Consider the following 21,627-nt stretch of genomic DNA (forward strand, 5'->3'; position numbering starts at 1 on the left):
GGCTACTTCAGTGGCCTTCAAACAGAACCGTTCTCTGCAGAGTGTTATGGATGCAACCTATTGGAGAAGCAAGTCAGTGTTCGCATCATTCTATCTCAAAGATGTCCAGTCTCTTTACGAGAACTGCTACACCCTGGGACCATTCGTAGCAACGAATGCAGTAGTAGGCGGGGGCTCAGCCACTACATTCCCATAATCCCATAACCCTTTTAACCTTTCTCTTGAATACTTTTTATGGGTTGTACGGTCGGCTAAGAAGCCTTCCACATCCTTGTTGATTTGGCGGGTGGTCAATTCTTTCTTGAGAAGCGCCGAGGTTAAAGGTTGTGATGAGGTCCTTTAGTATGGGTTGCAGCCCTTTATACTTCAGCACCTAAGAGTCGTTCAGCATCCTAAGAGGACCGCTACGCTCAGTAAGGAAGACGTACTTAATAAAGGCAGAGTAATGGTTCAAGTCGTCTTCCTTACCAGGTACTTATTTATTTTATGTTATTTTTGAATAACTAATAAAATAAAATACGGGATACTTAGCTTCTTTGTTAACATGTATGCTGGTCTCCACCCACCACCCTGGGTGTGAATCAGCTACATGATTATCGGGTAAGATTAATATTGAAAAATGTTATTTTCATTAGTAAAATAAATTTTTGAATATACTTACCCGATAATCATGATTTAATTGACCCACCCTTCCTCCCCATAGAGAACCAGTGGACCGAGGAAAAAATTGAGGTGGTGTTGACAAGAAGTACTGGAGTACCTGACCACAGATGGCGCTGTTGTGTTCACCCCCACCTGTATAGCGATCGCTGGCGTATCCCGACCGTAGATTTCTGTCGGCAACAGAGTTGACAGCTACATGATTATCGGGTAAGTATATTCAAAAATTTATTTTACTAATGAAAATAACATTTTTCATAGCTATGTAAATCTGATTTCATTAAATTAAATTTCCCACCTCAACCACCCCTCTCAGTCTTAGACCTAAGACAAAAGAGGGCTTTCTGTGACAGACTGGTGAGAGGGATTCCTCCTCCTATTACCTGTTGATGCCAACTACTGTAATACCTATTTTTACATTGGTTTGACATATATCAGTTTCAATTGTACGACACCCATCCTTAAGTATTAAATACAAAAATTTAATCCATGTTACGCTGTTTTACCCGTCCTTACCTCGGTGTCTATGTCATTCAATAACAATGAAGGGCTCTACTGTACAGTACTGTATTCACGTGGAATCTTATGAATAAAGGTACAGTACAGTATCTTGTTTTTATAAAATGATAGTAGATTGAAAGTACTTTTTCATGCTTGATACTGTATGTGTATTGGGAACATTCTGTGTATATATGTCACTTAATAAGGCAAAAATCTGACATACCGTGTGTTGAAAATCAACTTTATGGACTTCTGTTAGGTCTCTTGGAACTAATTGATGCTGACAGTCATGGTATTACTATAGTTTACCAATTTAATGGCCATTCTAGCACTGCTGAATACATGTGTAATAGTTAGAATAGTAATATTACATGTTTAAAACAAATGACGTAATATGTCATGTTGGTTGGAAGAGCTAACCGTGAGATTTGCTGTAGTCATTCAAATTGTAAGCAGGATGTATAATGCTAAATTGACATTCTTTCTTAATGTCAACACATTGTCTCCTCGTGTGAAAGTTTGTGACGTCACCGGATGCAGGTGTCTTCCGATTCCGTCACTTGGCTAAATTAAAGCAAGCATACGATATTTGTGATATCGGTAATTTATTCAGTTCATATCTAAACTTCACCAGAATTGGTCATGTGGACCAACACAGCTTCCTCCAGTGATGGAGATGTTTAACTCTGTTGTTTATTGAGAATAAAACTTAAAAACCATTAAGATGTATTCAGTAAACCATTTAAATACATCTGAAACAACTCATACTCAAATGTGTGCTTAAGACAGTAGCACACCAATACATGTGCCTATCCTAAAGGACTCAGCTTTATAGAGGCAAGAAAAATGCAAATTACTTTTAGAATATTTTATTGTTAGTATCTAAAATCCATTAGGTACTATTCATCATCAATGTAAGCATTCATTGATTAAAAGGTCCCTACTTAATGCCATTCTCAGGGCAACAAATCCTTCCCTCTTATCTAACTATTCTGTCCATGGTAAAGTACTGTAATGTGTTTAACACAAATATAAGATTCAAGAAACAAAACAATACATTAGTTATCAGCAATCATATTCCTTTATGGAAAATTTCCTCCTCTTATCCCCTTCTTGTTGTAGTGTGTACAGACTGTACAGAGAATTACAAGTTAACCAACAGGGACACTCAGGTACCCAAGACTTTTCTTCTGGGGAGTGTCTGACTAATGAATATTTATGATATTGAATATGAAAGAAAAAATCCGATTTGTTTTGATTGAATTGTATTGAATCCATGCTGGCCCTTATTTTCAACTTTATTAATTTCTTTTTGAATTATGTCGGCTTAAAGGCTACTCATAAGTATAGAAAACTTGTTCAAACCAGTATTGTGTAGAACCCTACTAGAAGACACACATTACTTAGGGTACAACCAATATTCTGTATAGTTTAAGGTACACAATTATTTCATTATTGAACATTGTTTTATCTGGAATCTCATAATTTTATAAGTAAAATGATTATCTTTTTTGAGAGACCTACTGTAGTTTTTCTGACTTTTCTTATAAAGACTTGTCACATGTCTTATTGTTCTTTTTAGGCATTAAATATAAGTACGTAAATAGTAGTTGTATATATTTGACACAGGAAAATTGAGTTTTGTATAGACCTTTTACCAACTACCTGCAGTAAAATCAATACTTTTTTCTATTTTGCAACAGGATTTATGTCACAAAATACCCATCCCACTGTACGATATTTTGGAGTTGAAGCCAAGTAGTATGACCATTCGTGTTGAACCGATGGTATCTGTTGGACAGGTCACTGAATATTTGGTTCCACGTGGCTACACCTTGGCAGTATGCTTAGAAGTTGCAGAAGCATCTCTTGGTGGCTTAGCCATGGGTGTTGGAATGACTACCTACTCGCACAAAGTAAGGGGAAATAATTTTTTTTTTTTTGTGATAGAAAAATCCATATTACTATGGTGTTTCCATTATGAATTTCTTCTCCAAAATAATATATTTCAGTTTCACATTTTTGTTACCCATGAGTTTTATACTGATTATTTAGCTTAGTTGTCTGCCAGCAACACATCTGTGATATCAAACTTGAAAGTAATTTGACATTTTTTTCCAATGAAGACTACCCAGTTAAGGATTTATTTAAGAATTTTTGGTTTTTGTTAGCCTGCAGTTTGGTTAATTCACAGGTTCTGAGCCAATGGTTAATTGAAACTATCAGATTAAAAAACTTTTACTTGTAAAGGTGTTGATGATTTTTATTCTTTTTATATTGAAAATTAGGTTGGTCTATATCAGGAAACCATCAGAGCTTATGAAATGGTGTTGGCTGACGGTTCTTTTGCACGTGTAACAAAGGATAATGAGTATAGTGACTTGTATTACACTCTTCCTTGGTCACATGGGACCTTGGGTTTCTTAGTTGCTTTGGAACTTCAAATAATCAAGATTAAGGTAAGTCAGATCATTATCCAGAAAGTCATAGCTTCTAGATGAAAATAAATGTATTGATAATTCCTCTTTAGATTAAAGATCACATTTGGACATACTTCTGGAAAGTTAAGTTGAAGCTGATATTAAAAGAAAGAACGTACTCTGTATCTTAATAACATTTGTATGTTTATCAGGATGATTTTAATGGATGCTGTGTAACTAATATTTTTTTATTTCAGCCTCATTTGAAATTAGAGTACATTCCAGTAAAAGATCAGAAAAAATATTGTGATATGATGAGAGATCTTTCAGGAGCTCTAGACAAAGACAAAAAGACACCCGATTACCTTGAAGCAACTATTTTCAATAAGGATGAGGCGGTCATCATGGTTGGAAACTTTTCTGATGTTCCAGATAATGAAAAACATAAAGTGAGTAAAGGATGTTCGTTTTCAACTACTGTACTGTATATGCAGTTTTACTTGTATAAAGTACCACCTATAGCCTCAAAAATACCTATCACATCGGTGCATGAAAGAACATATAGATCCTGTTCCTTTAGGGAGTGGGAGATATGTGGGGCCCATTTCTAATGACTTCTCTACTAAAAGTAAAGCTTGTATTGAGCTGGTATTTACAGTTTCTTTTGCTCTTCAGGAGTTTCTGTAAGCTTTTTGTTTTTCTCACCACCCAGTTATATAATTAATATTTCTAATTGTACTATTAGCCAGTGATTTGGAAGTAGGTGGATATGCTTGTATCCCTGTTTCAAAAATCCTCCAGCTGCTTGTTCTTTTTGGTTGGTGCAATGTTATAATTTTGAAATAATCTCTACTCATTGTGATTCTATCATCCTTTATTTCCTTTTATTCCGAGACAATAGAATAATATAAAAATGATAATGGAGAATAGAGCATTAATTTTAGTTAATAGATTGGGAAGCCTTTTCACACTTTTGTCTTGGAAACTATTTGCTACCATCACTAATTTTGGTAATGTAACAATCATGTTAAGTTTGCACTATATATCACCAAACAAGCACTAAATAACAATAATATACTTACATGTGTATATTTTTCTTATCACCATGAGTGAGCCTCCAGACCATATTAAGTAATCCATTAACAAAATAGACAAACGAATGAGAAATTTTTTTGTGAAATATACTTTGTTATTCAAGATGCAAAGATTTGCACACTATTTTATTCCATTTAATCACATATTGCATATCTAAGAAATTAATGGTAAAGGCTTGAAAAATTAATGATTAAAAAGGAGAAAAATACATGTGAATTGGCAGTGATAGACCTTCAGTTGATTCAGTCAGAACCTGGCCTGGCAACGATGTTCTTAGAATGTGAATGCAAGAAAGACATAAAAGGATCTCGTAGGAGGGCTGTGACATCAGTACACCTCACAGGCTACACTAGAGGCATTGCTTAAGGGTCCTTATAAAGCTCCTTTGGCCATTAGCTTGATTTACTTTTCAGCTTTTTACTAAATATATATTGTTTTTTTTTTTCCATTTTGCTGTACATCCTATTAACTTTAACTTCCTAGTGCAACTGTGCATGCTTACTCCTAGTTGGACTTGGGCACTGAATGTCCTCCCAGATCCCAGTGCTAGGCCTTATGGACCAAATTCATAGATCCAAATCAGTCATTCATAAATTGCTGGCTATCAAGAGAAGCATTTAGGTTAGGTCCATCATGGATTTTTGTATTTATGTTCGTCAACTTTGACTTTATTTCATCCTCAAAATATTATGCACAAGGGGATGGGGATGGAGGTGAGGTTGTGGTTATTGGGACCATTATTGTGCTGGATCAGAATTGACCAAGTACAGAAAATATTTTGAACCTGTCTTCCTAGAATCTGCATGTGTGGTATAAAAGCAAGAATAAGTTTGCTAATAGGAAAGTGTACCATTAATGCAAATAACCACTTACATGTGTCTTAAGGTTTCAGATTTAAAAAGTTTTCTGTTCCTTACTGATTGTTTTTTTTTCTGTTGCAGATTAATCAAGTGAACCGGTGGTATAAGCCTTGGTTTTACAAATACGTTGAAAGATTCCTAGAGAGAGATGCTGACTATGAATATGTACCTTTAGAAGATTATCTATTACGTCACAACAGAGCCATATTTTGGGTAGTCGAAACAATGATTCCATTTGGTAATCATCCGGTCTTCAGGTGGTTTATGGGATGGCTCTTACCACCTAAGATAGCATTTTTGAAGTTTACAACTACTCCCGGTGTAAGGGCAATGACATTCACCAAGCAGGTGAGCTGAAAATAGGATTCGTGTACTATACTCTTGATTATAGATTAGAATTGAATAAGTTTTATGCAATTTTGGGGAAACTTTAGAACTTACTGGTAAACAAGCTATCTACATTAGGGAAAGCATATAGCATGTGGGAGGTTGTAGTTACCTAGTATTTCAGAATCTAAGGTACAGTGAACCCTCGCTACTTCGCGGTTCGACAATCGCGGATTCACCACTTCGCGGGGTTTTCCCATAACCCATATATATATACATATCGCGGATTTTCCGGAAAATTCGAAAATACCGCAAAATCTGAAGATAACCAAATACGATATTTTGTTACCTGTAATTCCATTAATACTGTAATTAGTAATATCTGCTCTTACTGATTGTTCATTGCATTACATATGATATATAATTCAGCACAGAAAGAAATAAAACACGAAAAGAGAATGTGATCATACGATAATTCAGTACGTAGTAAAATTAAATCGAACATGAAACGCAAATCAGATGCAGTCATACCATATTAGAATGGTGTGTACTGTAATGGATGTGCTTCTTTTCCATGAATCTTTTGTATGTATACGTACGTAGTACAGTACTGCATCCAATAATATTCTTTGTTGCAAAAATCACATTTCGAAGAAGTACTGTAAGCGTACGAGAGAGAGAGAGAGAGAGAGAGAGAGAGAGGCGTAAAATAGCGTACGTACGTAAATTTTTATTATTGTTATTATTATTATTATTGTTGTTGTTGTTAATAAAATTATTATTGTTATTATTATTAATCATTATTATTATTATTATTACTGTACAGTATTATTATCATTATTTATTATTATTACGGTACTGTATTGTACTTAATCTACGTACGTTCAGTATGCGCGGGGGCATCTTCTATGAGTAACCAACGCGCCATAGTACTAAGACGGGTTGTGATTGGTTCAAGCGCTGATAGATGACGAATCAAAACTCAAGTTTTGTTATCTAGCCTGTGATTGGTGTTTTGCCCGCATCTTCTACCCGCAGCATCAAAGTTCTCGCGGGGCTGCATCGTTCACTTTCTCTTTCCGCGTATTGCTGAGTAGACGTTCTTAACTTTGTGAAGTTTAATCTGTGCTGTGTGCGACTGTTTTAAGTTGAACTTTTTGTTGAACTTTCTGTTACAATGGCTCCCAAGCGTTCTGCTTCTAGTAAGGCTGGTAGTGAGCCTAAACGCCACCGAAGAATGATGACGATAGCTGAGAAGGTTACGCTTCTCGACATGTTAAAAGATGGTAGAAGTTACGCGGCCGCCGGCCGCCATTTTGGCATCAACGAATCCACCGTTCGCTACATCAAGAAGGACGAGGCGAACATTAGAAAGACTGCTGCAGTCACCTTTAGCAGATCAGCGAAGCGAGTCGTTACAACGCGTAATAAAACGATCGTACGCATGGAAGGTGCTTTAGCTGTGTGGATTGCCGACTGCCGGAAGAAGAACATAGCGTTGGATACGAACACCATCCAAACAAAGGCTTTGAGCTTGTATGAGAATTTTGCTGCAAAGGAACCTAAAGAGGACGACGGCAACCATGCTGAAGATGATGATGATGCAGATGATCCTCAACCAGGGACATCCACTGATTCCCAGCCTCAGAAACGTTTTTCCGCAAGCAAAGGATGGTTCGCGAAGTTTCAGAAACGCTTCGCCCTGAAAAGCGTTTCCCTGCATGGGGAGTTTGCTTCCGCTGACACTGCCGCTGCTGAAACTTACGTGAACCAGACTTTCAAGAACATTATCGCTGAAGGTGGATACAAGCCGGAACAAGTGTTTAATATGGATGAAACCGGCTTGTTTTGGAAGAGAATGCCGTCGCAAACTTTCCTGTTCAAAGAGGAAGCCAAAGCCTCTGGCTTTAAGGCATTCAAGGATCGCGTTACCCTCGTGATGTGTGGCAATGCTGCTGGATTTTTGTTAAAGCCGGGGCTTATTTATAAGTCGAAAAATCCTCGCGCTTTGAAAAACAAAAATAAGAATCTCCTTCCCGTGTACTGGATGCATAATCAAAAAGCATGGATTACGAAGATGCTGACCTCCAACTGGTTCCACCAGTGTTTCATCCCGCAAGTCCATGAATATCTCTTAGAGAAGGGCTTGCCATTCAAGATCCTTCTCCTTATGGATAACGCTGGTGGACACGCAACTGACCTGTCGCGTGAGGGCGTTCAGGTTGAGTTCCTGCCACCCAACACCACGTCATTAATTCAACCAATGGACCAGGGGGTTATCAGGGCGTTCAAGGCCCTCTACACGAAGAATACCTTGGCGGACCTCGTTGCATGTGTGGATGCTGCCCAAGATGACGAGGATGAAGACTTCAACTTGAAGGCGTACTGGCGGCAGTACACCATAGCCACGTGCCTGCAGAATATTCAAAAGGCACTTCAAGAGATGAAACCTGCAACCGTAAATGCGAGCTGGAAGAAGCTGTGGCCCGATATTGTTTACGACGACAAGGGATTTACTCCGTCGGAAATCCAACACTCTGCAATACGGAAATCTGTGCAGTTGGCTGCCATAATTGGGGGTGACGGGTTTGGCGACATGACGACTGAAGACGTCGACGAGTTGTTGGACTGCCATTCCCAGCCCCTAACTGACGCAGACCTCGAAGACCTGACGAAATCGGCAAGTGAGGAAGAGAGTGAGGGTACCCAGGAAGAGACCCAAGAAAATGTCGAAGAAACGGGCTTAACATTAGAACGGCTCGCCAAGTTCTGCAACCATATGAAGGAGGCGAAAGAAATGTTGCAAGAGTGGAACGAGGATATGGTTCGCTCGATGCAATTCTGCAACAAGGTTGATGACATCACGACTCCCTACAGGATGCTCTTGGATCGAAAAAAGAAGCAGCGGCAACAACTTCCGATCACAATGTTTTTTCAGCCTCGCAAAAAAGAGCCAGTTCCTCCTGCTAGTACGCCTTCGGAAGAAATTGAAGAAGTTGAAGAGGTGTCCCAGGAAAAGACACCTCCGTCTGAAGAGACGTAAAATACTATCATTGACTGCACAGTAGAACACATCATCAGCTTCATCATCATCATTTCTACTGTGCAGCAAATTCATCGCCATCGTCATTCAAGTTTTTCTTGAACTTCTTTCGTGGTGAGTACAGTAACAATCTTTATTTTTTACTTTAACCTGTTTTATAGTTTAGTAATGTACGTACTGTATGCATTAAGTTAAAGGGAAGGTTTTAAAAGTCTACATGTTGTAACCTATCATATTTTTTTTGTTTAAAATTTACATTTACGTACGTAAAACAATCTCTCTCTCTCTCTCTCTCTCTCTCTCTCTCTCTCTCTCTCTCTCTCTCTCTCTCTCTCTCTCTCTCTCTCTCTCTCTCTCTCTCCTCTCTCTCTCTCTCTCTCTCTCTCTCTCTCTCTCAAATTGTTTTCCTGCTTTGCTACGTACAAGTACTGTATAGTTTATATTTGTAAGGTAACATATTTTGTAAATGCTTTTACTGTAAATACTGTATGTACTGTATCATTATTTATCACTGTCATCATGCGCGTTAAATGCCTTGTTTGTTCTGAGCGTGGTTGTTTACTGAGCGTACACGCCGTCGTTTCAGGCGGCGTCATAAAGAAAAAGATTTCATTTGGAAGTCCTAAGAAAAATACGTAAACTAAAACATTGGTAATAAAAAAATCAACATACAGTACTGTATAATCAATATAATCGATGCAAAAACTAACCATACGTACATATATGTGTACACTAAATGAGTTTGTTTCTTCATTATGATCAGATATGAACGTAAACAAAACATTGGTTGCCATTTTTTATCGTGCTTTTTAGGTGTTTAGGAAACACATGATATAAAATCGCCTTTAATATTTGTGCCTGTTTTAGTTTAGGGTGCTGTAGTACATGCATTAAGTGTTCTGTACATTAAAGGGTGGTTTGTTAACAGTACTACGTACAAGGGAAGGTTTTAAAAGTCCGAATATACATGTTAAATAAATAGGTAAATATGCTGTCACTACTTCGCGGATTTTCACCTATCGCGCCCGCGTCTGGAACCTATCTACCGCGATAAACGAGGGTTCACTGTATTGTCACTGAACTGGAGTAGCAACATCTGACCCACCTGTTATATAAATACTGGGATTCAACCCTAGTGTCTCTAAATGCCACCAGATAGGACCATGCCTTTCATTTGAAGAGATCAGGGCTCTATCCCAGTATGAGGTAGAAATTTGTTTCTATTTGAGCATGATATTGTGTTGATTTTCATCCACACACACATACACATATAAATTCCTATCTCACATAAGGATCAAAGCCTGGTATCTAAAGTGAGAAAGGCAAGGCTGTTCTCAGCTAAACACAGGATCATACAGTAACTCAGAACCTAAATGCTAACGGCACTAAAGCTAAAGACCACTACCTTACATATCAGCAAGGTTTCCAGTCACCTTAAAGGTTTCTAAACATTTTGACTTACTAGCTGACCCAATTGATAGCATTTCATTCGAATTAGTACTTTAGATTGGATATATGAATCACTTCAACAACCTATTGTGTGCCATTTAAAAATAGATTTCTAAGTCTTAACGGGACTGAAACCTAGTCGAAGTGAGAGGCAAAGCCCTTACTAATCAAACCAACATAAGCCATAAAGGAAGCTGGAAGGTAATTTCTAATTGCACTTCAAGAGTTATTTGGTTAGACCACTTCCTTGCATATGGGGTCTTTTCGGGTTTTTAAGTAGCAGTCTTGCCTGTCACTTATGAGACCATGTTTTGATTTCAATCCTGATGTAAGACTATTCTTAAGGCAAAGTAAGGCTATTCTCAAGGCCATAAGTGAAGGAAAATACAAAAATTTTCGCTACATTGTTCCATTTTATACATTGCTGGGTTATTACCAAAAGAAAATATTGAACGGATTCACATAAATTTTTTCAAAAAGAGTAAAGAAATCAATCCTTTAGACTGGGATAGTATTCTACAAACCATTCTGAGACTGAAACATCTGCTCCAGTGGTTTACAAATGCCCTACACCAAATTTTCTGAAGTTGGAAGATCATAAGGGGCCTGTGGTGTTAGTGAAGAGAGGAGTGGTGGTAAATTATACGACTTTTTACACACCATTATTAATGATATATAATAAAGCCACTCAAGTCATTGATTTATTCATGCATTTTACACCAATGATACTGTTGTAACTCGTAGTAGGTACAGTATAGTATTATAATTTGCACAAAGTTATCTTGTATATTTCAGTTTACATTATTGGGCATCGAGACTTTAATTAATCCAGTTTGTTTGTTTGTTATTGAAATTAATTTATGTCATGAAGTATCATCTTTGTCTGTAATTCAAAATAACCAACTTTAAATTGCAGGTATTTCAGGATATAGTACTTCCAATGAATGAGTTGGAAGCTCAAATTGATAAGTCAGAAGAATTATTTGATATTTATCCCATATTGGTTTACCCATGCCGCATTTATGATCATGGACCTCATAGGTAAGAAAAGTATATTCTGTTGATTTTGGTTTTAAAATATTGATGTAACATTAAATTTTTCAAGTTTTAGTATAAATGCTCAAAAGGAAGAACAGTATACTTCAGAGTATTCTCAATCACCATTCTTCTGTCCTCGATCTTGTTAGTAGTTCTTTCCCTTAGTATGTGAATACGACAATTTTATGTACGATGTGAGTCATTTCCAGTATGTTTGATTTTTCCTATTCTTTCTAATACGTACATTATTTGTATGTAATCTAGTTTTGAAGCTTCACATTTAATTTCTGTTCCTACTGTCACACATCTCAAGTGCATACGATTTCAATACATTATGGTTTATGTACCGTGTATAAAAGTTCTGATGTAACTTGTTTATTTTTTAATATTGCTGTTAGTTTTCTTTGTTATAGCTATAGGTAGTAGGCTGGCCATGGCAACAGCCACTTGTTGAGATACTACCGTTAGAGAGTTATGGGGTCCTTTGACTGGCCAGACAGTACTACATTGGATCCTTCTCTCTGGTTACGGTTCATTTTCGCTTTGCCTACACACACATCGAATAGTCTGGCTTATTCTTTACATATTCTCCTTTGTCCTCATACTCCTGACAACACTGAGATTACCAAACAATTCTTCTTCACCCAAGGGGTTACTACACTGTAATTGTTCAGTGGCCACTTTCCTCCTGGTAAGGGTAGAAGAGACTTTAGCTGTGGTAAGCAGCTCTTCTAGAAGGACACTCCAAAATGAAACTATTGTTCTCTAGTCTTGGGTAGTGCCATAGCCTCCGTACCATGGTTTTTTCACTATCTTGGATTAGAGTTCTCTTGCTTGAGGGTATACCTCGGCCACACTATTCTATCTTATTCCTCTTTCTCTTGTTTTGTTAAAGTTGCCACGGCCCTTCCCTTTGATGAAGGGATTATCTAAATGGAAGACAGCCTGTGAATAGTGGTTTTCACACGCCCCTGTTGTATACACGACACCCACAAGGTGATCGCGTGAGGGTAGTAACCTCTGCATTCCATGCTTTTATCTTTCTCTAGTATATTTGGAAGATTTATATTATAAAAGTGTAAAGAAGGACTTCTTTCACCGGGCGTCACAGGTCTCTTCCCAGAAATAGATGTTTCCTTCATCAAAATCCCTTAATTTATATAGGAGATATTTATTTTAATGTTATTGTTTTGAAAGTAATTTATTTTTCCTCGTTTCCTTTCCTAACTGGGCTATTTTCCCTGTTGGGGCCTGGGGCTTATAGCATCCTGCTTTTCCAACTAGGGTTGTAGCTTAGCAATTAATAATAATAATAATAATAATAATAATAATAATAATAATAATAATAATGATTTCTGGTCTTGTGAAAATGTTATCTTATCATGTTTATTTTTTCTTTTAGTATCCTCCCAACCCCATTCATAAGGTATTTTTTATCTCCCACTTCCATTTGATTCATTCATTATGTTTTCTTGATGTGTGTTTTCAGTAAGATTTTGTATGTTTATCATTTTATGTTACTCTTGGTATGTAGATACTGTACAATCATAGTCTGAGCACCTGCACATTATTCTTAAACTGCTTTCTAACTTCAACCTCTTTCTTCCAAGGTCTTGCCCCTTGCTTTAATATAACGTTCACTATTGGATTTATTAGAGAAAATATAAACACAAAAATGGTTTTAAATAATTTCATAGTTCCAAGTAAATTTATTTATAGTTTTAGATTAATTAATCTTGTTATAATTCTAAATTATTCTCTATATAGTTCTTTTCTTGGTTTTACGTATAATAACAGAAAAGAAAATTGTTGTACAGTATCAAATTGTTTAATAAGAAGCCTAAAACCTCTGGTGCCATTTTGTTTGTCACAAAATATTCCCAGATAACACTTATCTTAAAGGAGAAGAAAAAGATTACCATTCCCTGATAGGTAGCAAGTCCATGACACACATACACTATAACAAAAGAATACTGCCTTTGGAGATGTAAAACCTGGTGGATCTCGGCTGACAGCTAAATCTTTGTTCCCTATATTACTTTAGGAATTATTGTCAAGAATTTTCTTTTGTTTTGCATTAACCACCACCTCGCGCACTTTCACTGAAACTTTAAAAGTAATTAACCCAGTGTACATGAATGAAATAACCTTGAGACGATATCTAGATGACAGTTTGGTACAGCTAAGGCTTCCAACCTTGGAATACTTTGTCACCACCTTTAAGGATCAGACCTAGATTCAGAAGTGTACCTCTTTTGGGATGCTCTTACAAAGGATGTGGGAGCAAATATTCTGGGTTGTCAGGCAATAAATGTTTGGCCCCTTAAAATGTAGTTTGTCACACTTTTATTGAAGTATTTTTTCCAACCCTGAAAACTTTTGACCAGCATATGTTGAGCATGATAACGGGAAATGTATGACAACAGAGTTTCAGCTGCTTTGTTGAGACCACAAGAATCTATGAAGTCAGAAAGCTTATGTAAATTGGTGACAGAGAGTTTTACTTGACTCAGTGTACTTGAAGTTGAATAGCTCCAAGTGCCTCCCCATCAGACTGTGCAGAGATCTAGTGAGTGGAAGCAGAGCCAGTTCTACTGGGGTATTCTTTACCAAGTCTCTAGCATATCTGTACAAATCAAGATTTGTAGCTGGGAAACTATGATTTAGTTGACCCCCTTAGGAAAGGAGTTAAAGTTTCGCCCTTAGTGTGGTTCATGCATGGGAGATAGGTGTATTGAGTCACGGAAGTAAGGATCTGATATAAGTTCTTCTTAAGTAATGACGACAATACTATGTTTCTCGTTAGAAAATTAGGAGCAAAGTGCTTGCTCAGGGAATTGATAAAGGAGATTTGAAAGCTTGGGCAAGATGCCTAAACTCACAAACTTGACAGAGCCACTCAATGTCAGATGGCAAGGAGAAACCTCAACAACCTATCAGGCACCCCCTTGTAGTCAGGTATGTGAAATTAGGCCCTTTGCTCATGCCTTTATCTCTCTTTAATGATTTCTCAGGGCAAGGACTGAGAAATACTGAATTGTCGTTATTTGTTATGATGAACTGCTTTAAGTTAAGATAAAGACAAGAGTGGTCAGACTGCTGTGAAAAATACAAAGGAATATGGAAACTATAGATATGTATCCCCAATCCTTGATTTGTAGGCCATTACTATACTTAACTTTGTGGGATGGGAATGTTCCTCATTTGCAGTATTAAGGGATGCCCAAGACAAAGTTATGACTTCCTGGTACCACCATAGTTATCTTGATAGCCCTTATTTGGCACGGATTAATGCCACATGAAACAGTTATTACCTACTGCATCTTAAGCCCCTTTTACTTTATCATTGTTATCCTCAAGATGCAATCTTCCTCTTTATTTGAACTTATGACATCCATAAGTAGTAAGGTATTTATTTGATATCTTTAAAGCTGGACATGTACATAACCACATGAAGGACATGGGTTTATCATCTTTGTGAATACTTTGACCTCTTATACGAACAATTTACAGGGATGTACACATGATTTGCAGCTCCTATCATGTGCCCCATTCAGGTCTATATCTTATTTTAGCCGTTGGGGAATTTGACGACTTTAATGCTCCCACCTGAATTAGATTCAGCATTGTGAGTGATGGGCTTATCTCATGAATACAGATATTTTATTGCAATAAAACTTAAATAAATACTGTATTCATATACATATAATGTTAAGCACCAGCTTTTGATAAGATAAATTGGAAGTGAGAGTTTTTTCTAGGTTTAGATAGCTCACTTATGAGTTAACACAACCTTATCATCAGATTTAGGTACAGCGATAGTACTAGCATATGTTAACATTATTTCCTGAGTTTGCTTCTTTCTGCAAACTTGTAAATTAATGTTTATTTACCTCAGATTTCAGGGTTTCATGATAGAATATAATAGGATTACTTATATGCAAGGCTTCGCTGGTGTTTGAAATGCTGTCTTTTGGTTGATTTGTAGAATTTCTTAGAATATCATCTGATGTGACCGTTACTTTAAATGTGTTAGATGTAGAGGTAGAGTATGTGACCTTCATAATAAGTGTGAGGACTGTAATGGTTATTCTGAGTGTTCATTTTCTCCTTTTCATAAGGGAAGAAAAGACAGGAGGGTAATGCTAAAAAAAAAAGAAACGGTCTGGCAGTTCACTTTCTAAAGACTATTTGGTATCTCAAGTTACAATGACTGATACTTCTATCTTAACCCCTCTCTAGTATTCCTATTTCTCATCCACTTTATTTTGGTCTCTAGTTCCTCTGTTGTTCAGACTTGTTTATATGAAGCAAAAGATTGGATTACTGGTTAGAAGCTTTTAAGGAAATAGCTACTATATATTTTCCTTGTTTACAACCAGGTGAATATGAATATTCCAGTGTATGAATATTGGGAAAAATAATTGAAATATGGCAATTCTTCATAATGAGACCGATTATTTCAATTATTTAATATTCGTCATTTCTTTCCTACCTTTCCACAATGTAGAGGATTCAGAAGAAAGCTGATGAAATAATGTAGGCCTAAACATATGCTAGTACTATCATAATAGCAACACCTGGCAATGAGGTGTGAACTCATATGAGGGGTAATTTAAAACTCATTTCCATTTAATCTTTCTAAAAGTTGACACTCAAAGCATGTAGGCATATGAATACTAGGTGGTTATTTCAAATAAAAGGAAAACTTATAAGAAAATTAGCCTCTTCATAAAATAAGTTGAATTGATTTATAATATAAACCCTCATGTCCATCTGTTCTACTTATTTTACATTATTTTCAACATTTTTGATAAAATGAAAATACATTGTGTAGGTCCATGCCATACCTAGACCTGAACATATTTTATGGGTTAAAGTGCTGTGTAGTCTCCAAGGACTTTCCTATAAAAGTCTAGAACAATAGGGAACCCAACATGACAGGGGAAAAGATGGACCTGAATATACTTATTTTATTGATTTATAAGATTCTAAAAAAATTACCCTCATCCCTCCGCTACTTGAAAATGAAGAAGTTGGGATCCTGAGTGATTCTTATGGCAGACATTACCTATTCATATGTTAGACGGGTGCATTTCTTCTTCTTTATTCTGAGAAAGATTGTTTGGGAATGTAGGAAACAATGTGGCACTGTAAGTCAAAGGTTTATACTAAAATATAAAAAAGTTACTTTACTCTTTTTCTTTAGGAACAATTTTTTTTTTCTCCTAAATTTCTAAGGCAATACAGCTGAGCATTATTTTTCAAAAACTGTCATTTGTAAAAGCAATGGAATTCCTTTTCTTGCTGATTTATTTAAATAAACTTGTGCATTTATCAGTGGGCAGTTACGTTCTCCACGTAAGGATCAGATGGTTCCAGGTGCCAATTATGGTATGTTCAATGACCTAGGAGTATATGGAGTGCCTCGCGTGGTTAAAGAAAGGAAGCGTTATGATGCTGTTGCTGCCATGAGGAAAATGGAAAGGTAATTATATCTTTTAGCTCAGAGTAGTGTATAAATCAGATACTGTATCAGGAAAGGCATTCCTAATGCAATTAGAGATGATACTTTTATTGTAAAAGCATAATTTTTCCTTATTGATTTGTTACACTCATTATTTTATTTTGTTATAGTTATTGTTCATCCTTTTTGCATCTTATATATTTCCATCATTGTTCTATTTCTTTACTTTTTTTCTTTTCCTTTAATTTTAATTTTTTTTTTATATTGATTGTTTAATAATTTTTCGTATTTTATATTAAGAATTTTAATTTCCTACTACAGTACTGCTTTTTATTTCTCTTATCTAAATATTTTTTTATTTCTCATCTTTTGTTTCTCTTATTTTATTATTTTATTTATTATTCTTACTATATTTTTGTTTCTTGTTTATTTTGTGTTTGTTGTCTGTGTTGTCTCCAAGAACTTTCCTGTATAAGGTTAGAACAGGTAATATAATATGTCAAGAAAGTACCAAAGAAATATTGTCTTCTCTGCTCCAGGGCCAGTGTACATTATCACTGCATAGCACGGATTCGGTGAGTATAAGGGACACCCATGAATTAAGGTTCTATTGAATCCTTTCATTGCACCTCTTATTCTGAGATATGTCGGACAACCAGTGACATGTTATCACCAAAATCCAAATCTGGCACTGTAAACAAAATTTCCTCAGGTCTCATATATGTTTGACCACTATCTTTTGTAAATTGGGGTAAAGCTCATATGCCTCTCTTTCCCTACACAAGGCTAGGAAGGATGTGGGAGTTGATCTTGGAGAACTAATACCAGAGAAACATTAGAGTAGTCTCGTGTATCATAAGACAATCGTCTCCTACCAAGCAAAGGATTAGTTTTTGCATAAAGTCACAAGTTTATACTCTCCTCATTAGAGAAAATCCCTGGGGAGGGAGCTAGATGCCTGTCATGGTGAATCTGGTGAGGGACAAAGATGTCATGGTGAATCTGGTGAGGGACAAAGATGAGACATTTCCTATTCAGCACAGTTACCTCCCATAGGTGCTAAGAACAAGCCGAGAAACATAGGCATGTTGTACCGCTTGGATTTGTTTCAGGTAATGATTTATGATACAATGGCCAGACCACCCTGTAAAGCTCTGAATGTCCTGAAATTGCATATTAGCAAAAAATGCTGATGAAGAAGCAATTTGTCTCTCATGGATTTTAGGGATGGAGAGAACTGCTTTTTTGATGAGCGAGGTCATCAGAATACAGATAGCCCCTGTAGAAAGGGGTTTATTTGTCTAAGGCATTTTAAACATACTACTTTCTGAAGATGTGGATCTATGCAGGTATGCCTGCATAGTAGATACTTGACAGAGATTGTCTGGACAGGGAGTCTGCTATCACATTGAGGGAGCCCAAAAGGTGGATCAGAGAGAGGAATAGATTCCTCTCCCAAAGCAGCTTAATAACTGGAAAAATCCTGCATTGAGAAGTTTGAAGCAGGATCCTCCCCTCCTGAGACAACAGACTGCCGCCTGGTTGTCTATCAAAATTTTTATATGAGATTTCCTTCTCAGATTGAGCTTCAACATCAGGAAAACTGCCATTAGCTCCAATATGAGTATGAGAAATGCTGCAACTGAGGGGATCATTTTTCGAACACATAGGGCTCCTCTGAGTGACCTCCCCGGCTCAATGTAGATGCATCTGTATGAAGGATCATGGATACTGGGCAGGGACCAATGAAGTTAACATAGAGAGGGAGTTTGGTGAGGTCCAAAATTTGAGGGTTCTTTTACAACGACTGATTAATTGAGATCATTTGTTTTGAGATTCCCTCAGAGCTGCTCTCTTCCACACCCAATTGAGGTTCTTCAACTTGGTCTTCAGAACTAGGTCAATTATTGTAACAAACTGAAGGAGGCCCACTATCTTCTCCAGCTGGCGCCTGGAAGAGAACAGCTCTGAAGAAATCCATTGCCCACCTGAAGGATTCTTTTCCAAGATGTCCTTGGGAAGATTATTGTGACTTTTGACCATGTTTAGTGCAGACCTAATGACTGGAATTTCCTTTCTGAATCTTGTCTTGAGTGTTTTTTAAATTGACCAAAAAGCCTAGGTCCTGAAGAACTTGGACGGCACAATTTGTATGCGTGAGGTATAGTTATCTCCTCTGCACCCTGACTAACCAGTCAGCCAGGCAGGCAATGTTCTGAAGTCCTTGCAGCCAAAGAGGTTTGATCACTGACTGAGCCAAAACCCTAGGTATCACAAAAAATGTGCAGTTATAGGGACATGCAATTAAGCATCTATGAGGTCTATATTACAGGTCCAAATATCAAAGTGTAATAATTGGCAGACACATAACTGGCCTGATTTTGAATGAGTCTAGGTTGATATGTTTGTTGAAAGAAGATAAGTCGAGGATCACTTTTCTGTTGTAGAAATCTTTTTTTTGGTATACTGAACAGTGTGCCCTGGAATTATAGAAATTGGCATTTCTCGATGGCTCCTTTTCCCAGCGTTTTGCTGACAAAGGAGTCAAGTTCTTTAGATTTTGTCCGAATGTGTTGTCGAGGTGGTTTGGAGGTCCATGACCAAACCAAGCCTTTGAAAGGATGCTCTGTCACATCAAGAAAAGGTCCAACTCTTGAAAGCATTGGAGACTATCCCAACCTTCATTGTTAGGTTCTTTACCTTTGCAAAATGAGCCCGCACACCTTCCTCCTCTCAGCTTCTTCCAAGTACTTTTTTTTTTTTCCCCTCAAAAAAAAAAAAAAATAAAAATAAAAATGCTGATTTCTCCCGTTACCCAAATTGTAAGCTTCTGATCACTAGAATGGGCTCCTTCTGGAGCTTTCTTCTAAGTCTGAGAATTTGAAGGTCCAGGCACCACCAAGTTCTTAGGTTTGGGTGAGGAGGTAGCAGGAGGAATGCAAGAATATGTGGAAAAGGAAAGCCCTTGAATGGGGCCCCCCTATAAAGGGAGTGGATTGATGCCATAAATATTTAAGCTTTAAATTAGGCTTCCACAAGAGATGCAAGCTGCCCTAACTCTGGAGGTATTGTAGCCTGCCTAGTGGAAGCTTGAGTGGACACTGAACTACCTAGCTGGCTAACCCCACGTGGAAGCACCCAAAGGCTGCCTCCCAGCAGAGAAAGCTGGCGTAAACCAGCTTCCTCTTCGGCGTCTACACCAACCTCAGACTCGAGCACTTCTTCTAGGTTGGAGGTCTGGTCCACCACAACCCATTTACCAAAACCCGTAACTGGCAAATCCAATGCCGCTGAATATATGAGCTCACCTTCCTAGACATACTGTATACTCAGAGGATGGTTTTGGAGACCACACAGCAGATTAACCCACAAAATATAACAAGATTTGGATATATGACTTAGGTAGTTTAGAATAATGTTTTAGGCATTTTGATGGCAATATATTTCTTGTTATTTACTTGTGAACTTTGCTATATTTTTCAGGTAATTGTATTATTTTGCTCTGTTTTACTAAAAGTTTCACATCACAGTAGTGATGATAATTGTTATTGGGTACAGTATTATGTGGAATTATTTATTTCAGTACTAACTCTTTATTGTAACCTTGTGAGTTGCTTAAAGCCATGTACACATTTTTATGTGGAAAAAATGTTCAGCTAGCTCTTAGTTGGCTAGCGTTATCATCATCATTATTTTTATTAATACTACTAATATATGATTGATTTCATAATCTGGGATGATATGAATAAAAAAAAATATCACAATTATGAAAACCTTATAAGGCATGATAGTGAGCTAGTTGAACATTTGTGCCAGAGATTAATACAAAGATCAGGGATAAGAAATTTTAAAGACAGTAAGTTTTTATCTCAACAGTTTCCAGTGAGAGTTGGCTGCTGAAGGCCAAACAGGGGAACAATATTCAAAACATGGTTGAATTTAAGAATGAAATTTTCTCATGGTATACAAGGCTCCAAACCTTAGAAAGACTGGCAGTGTACTAATATTACTGCATTTAAAGAAAAGAGGTCAGATGTTTCACAAAAGTGAATTAGCAATCAGGATGAAACCTTGCATTTTAATTTTAAATGAGTTGCATTTATTTGAAATTAGTTTTTATATCAATTATGTAATACTGAACAATACATTTTTTTCTCTCTTTTTAGATTTACAGAGTCATGTGGTGGTTACCCATTCTTGTATGCTGATACTTTCATGACCAGAGAAGAGTTTGAAAAGATGTTTGATTTGACAGCATATGAAAATGTACGCCAGAAATATCACGCTGTGGGAGCTTTTCCCCATCTTCATGATAAGGTAATAATGAAAAGATTCTATGCTGAAGAATAGACTGAGCCAGGAGTGCTTCTGGATGTATTACATGCTGCCAAAAAGTAATAAACAATGGTTCAGTCAGTGTTTATTTTAGTGGTAGAACAGCAGTATTAGTAGTAGTAGTGTACATCTAGATGGGAAAACTCCAAGGTGAAAATAGTGCTAACTATTCAAAGGGCATGTCTTTAGGTTTTAATTGCTATAATTTCACCTGCCGAGTTGGTGAGACAGTCAGACGGTTATTGCGGAGAGCTTCCTCGGAAATGGAAATTCCGGACCTTTCTCTGTTTTCAGATGGTTCAGAGGATGAATGGGAAGCTACTCTAGAGCTTTACATACATCGGGAGTCAATTCTTCTTATCAAATGCTGAAATCTTCAGCAATATTCAAGGCTCTATAAGATGGGGACTTACTGGTGGTAGGGAAGATAGT

At 37.0% G+C, this 21,627-nt stretch overlaps 1 protein-coding gene across 5 annotated transcripts in view; it reads left to right on the plus strand.

The window, feature by feature from the left end:
• Nucleotides 1–21,627, plus strand: part of LOC137640149 (delta(24)-sterol reductase-like) — a 97,710-nt gene that overhangs the window by 54,755 nt on the left and 21,328 nt on the right. For all 5 annotated transcript variants that reach the window (XM_068372651.1, XM_068372649.1, XM_068372648.1 and 2 more), the window contains 7 exons: nucleotides 2,865–3,077; nucleotides 3,450–3,620; nucleotides 3,839–4,030; nucleotides 5,618–5,884; nucleotides 11,272–11,396; nucleotides 16,735–16,881; nucleotides 21,027–21,177. In XM_068372651.1, coding sequence (XP_068228752.1) covers nucleotides 2,865–3,077; nucleotides 3,450–3,620; nucleotides 3,839–4,030; nucleotides 5,618–5,884; nucleotides 11,272–11,396; nucleotides 16,735–16,881; nucleotides 21,027–21,177 — 1,266 coding nt within the window. The remainder of the gene's footprint in view (nucleotides 1–2,864; nucleotides 3,078–3,449; nucleotides 3,621–3,838; nucleotides 4,031–5,617; nucleotides 5,885–11,271; nucleotides 11,397–16,734; nucleotides 16,882–21,026; nucleotides 21,178–21,627) is intronic.

Source organism: Palaemon carinicauda, chromosome 4 (genome assembly GCF_036898095.1).
Source record: "Palaemon carinicauda isolate YSFRI2023 chromosome 4, ASM3689809v2, whole genome shotgun sequence".
In the NCBI taxonomy this organism is placed as follows: domain Eukaryota; kingdom Metazoa; phylum Arthropoda; class Malacostraca; order Decapoda; family Palaemonidae; genus Palaemon; species Palaemon carinicauda.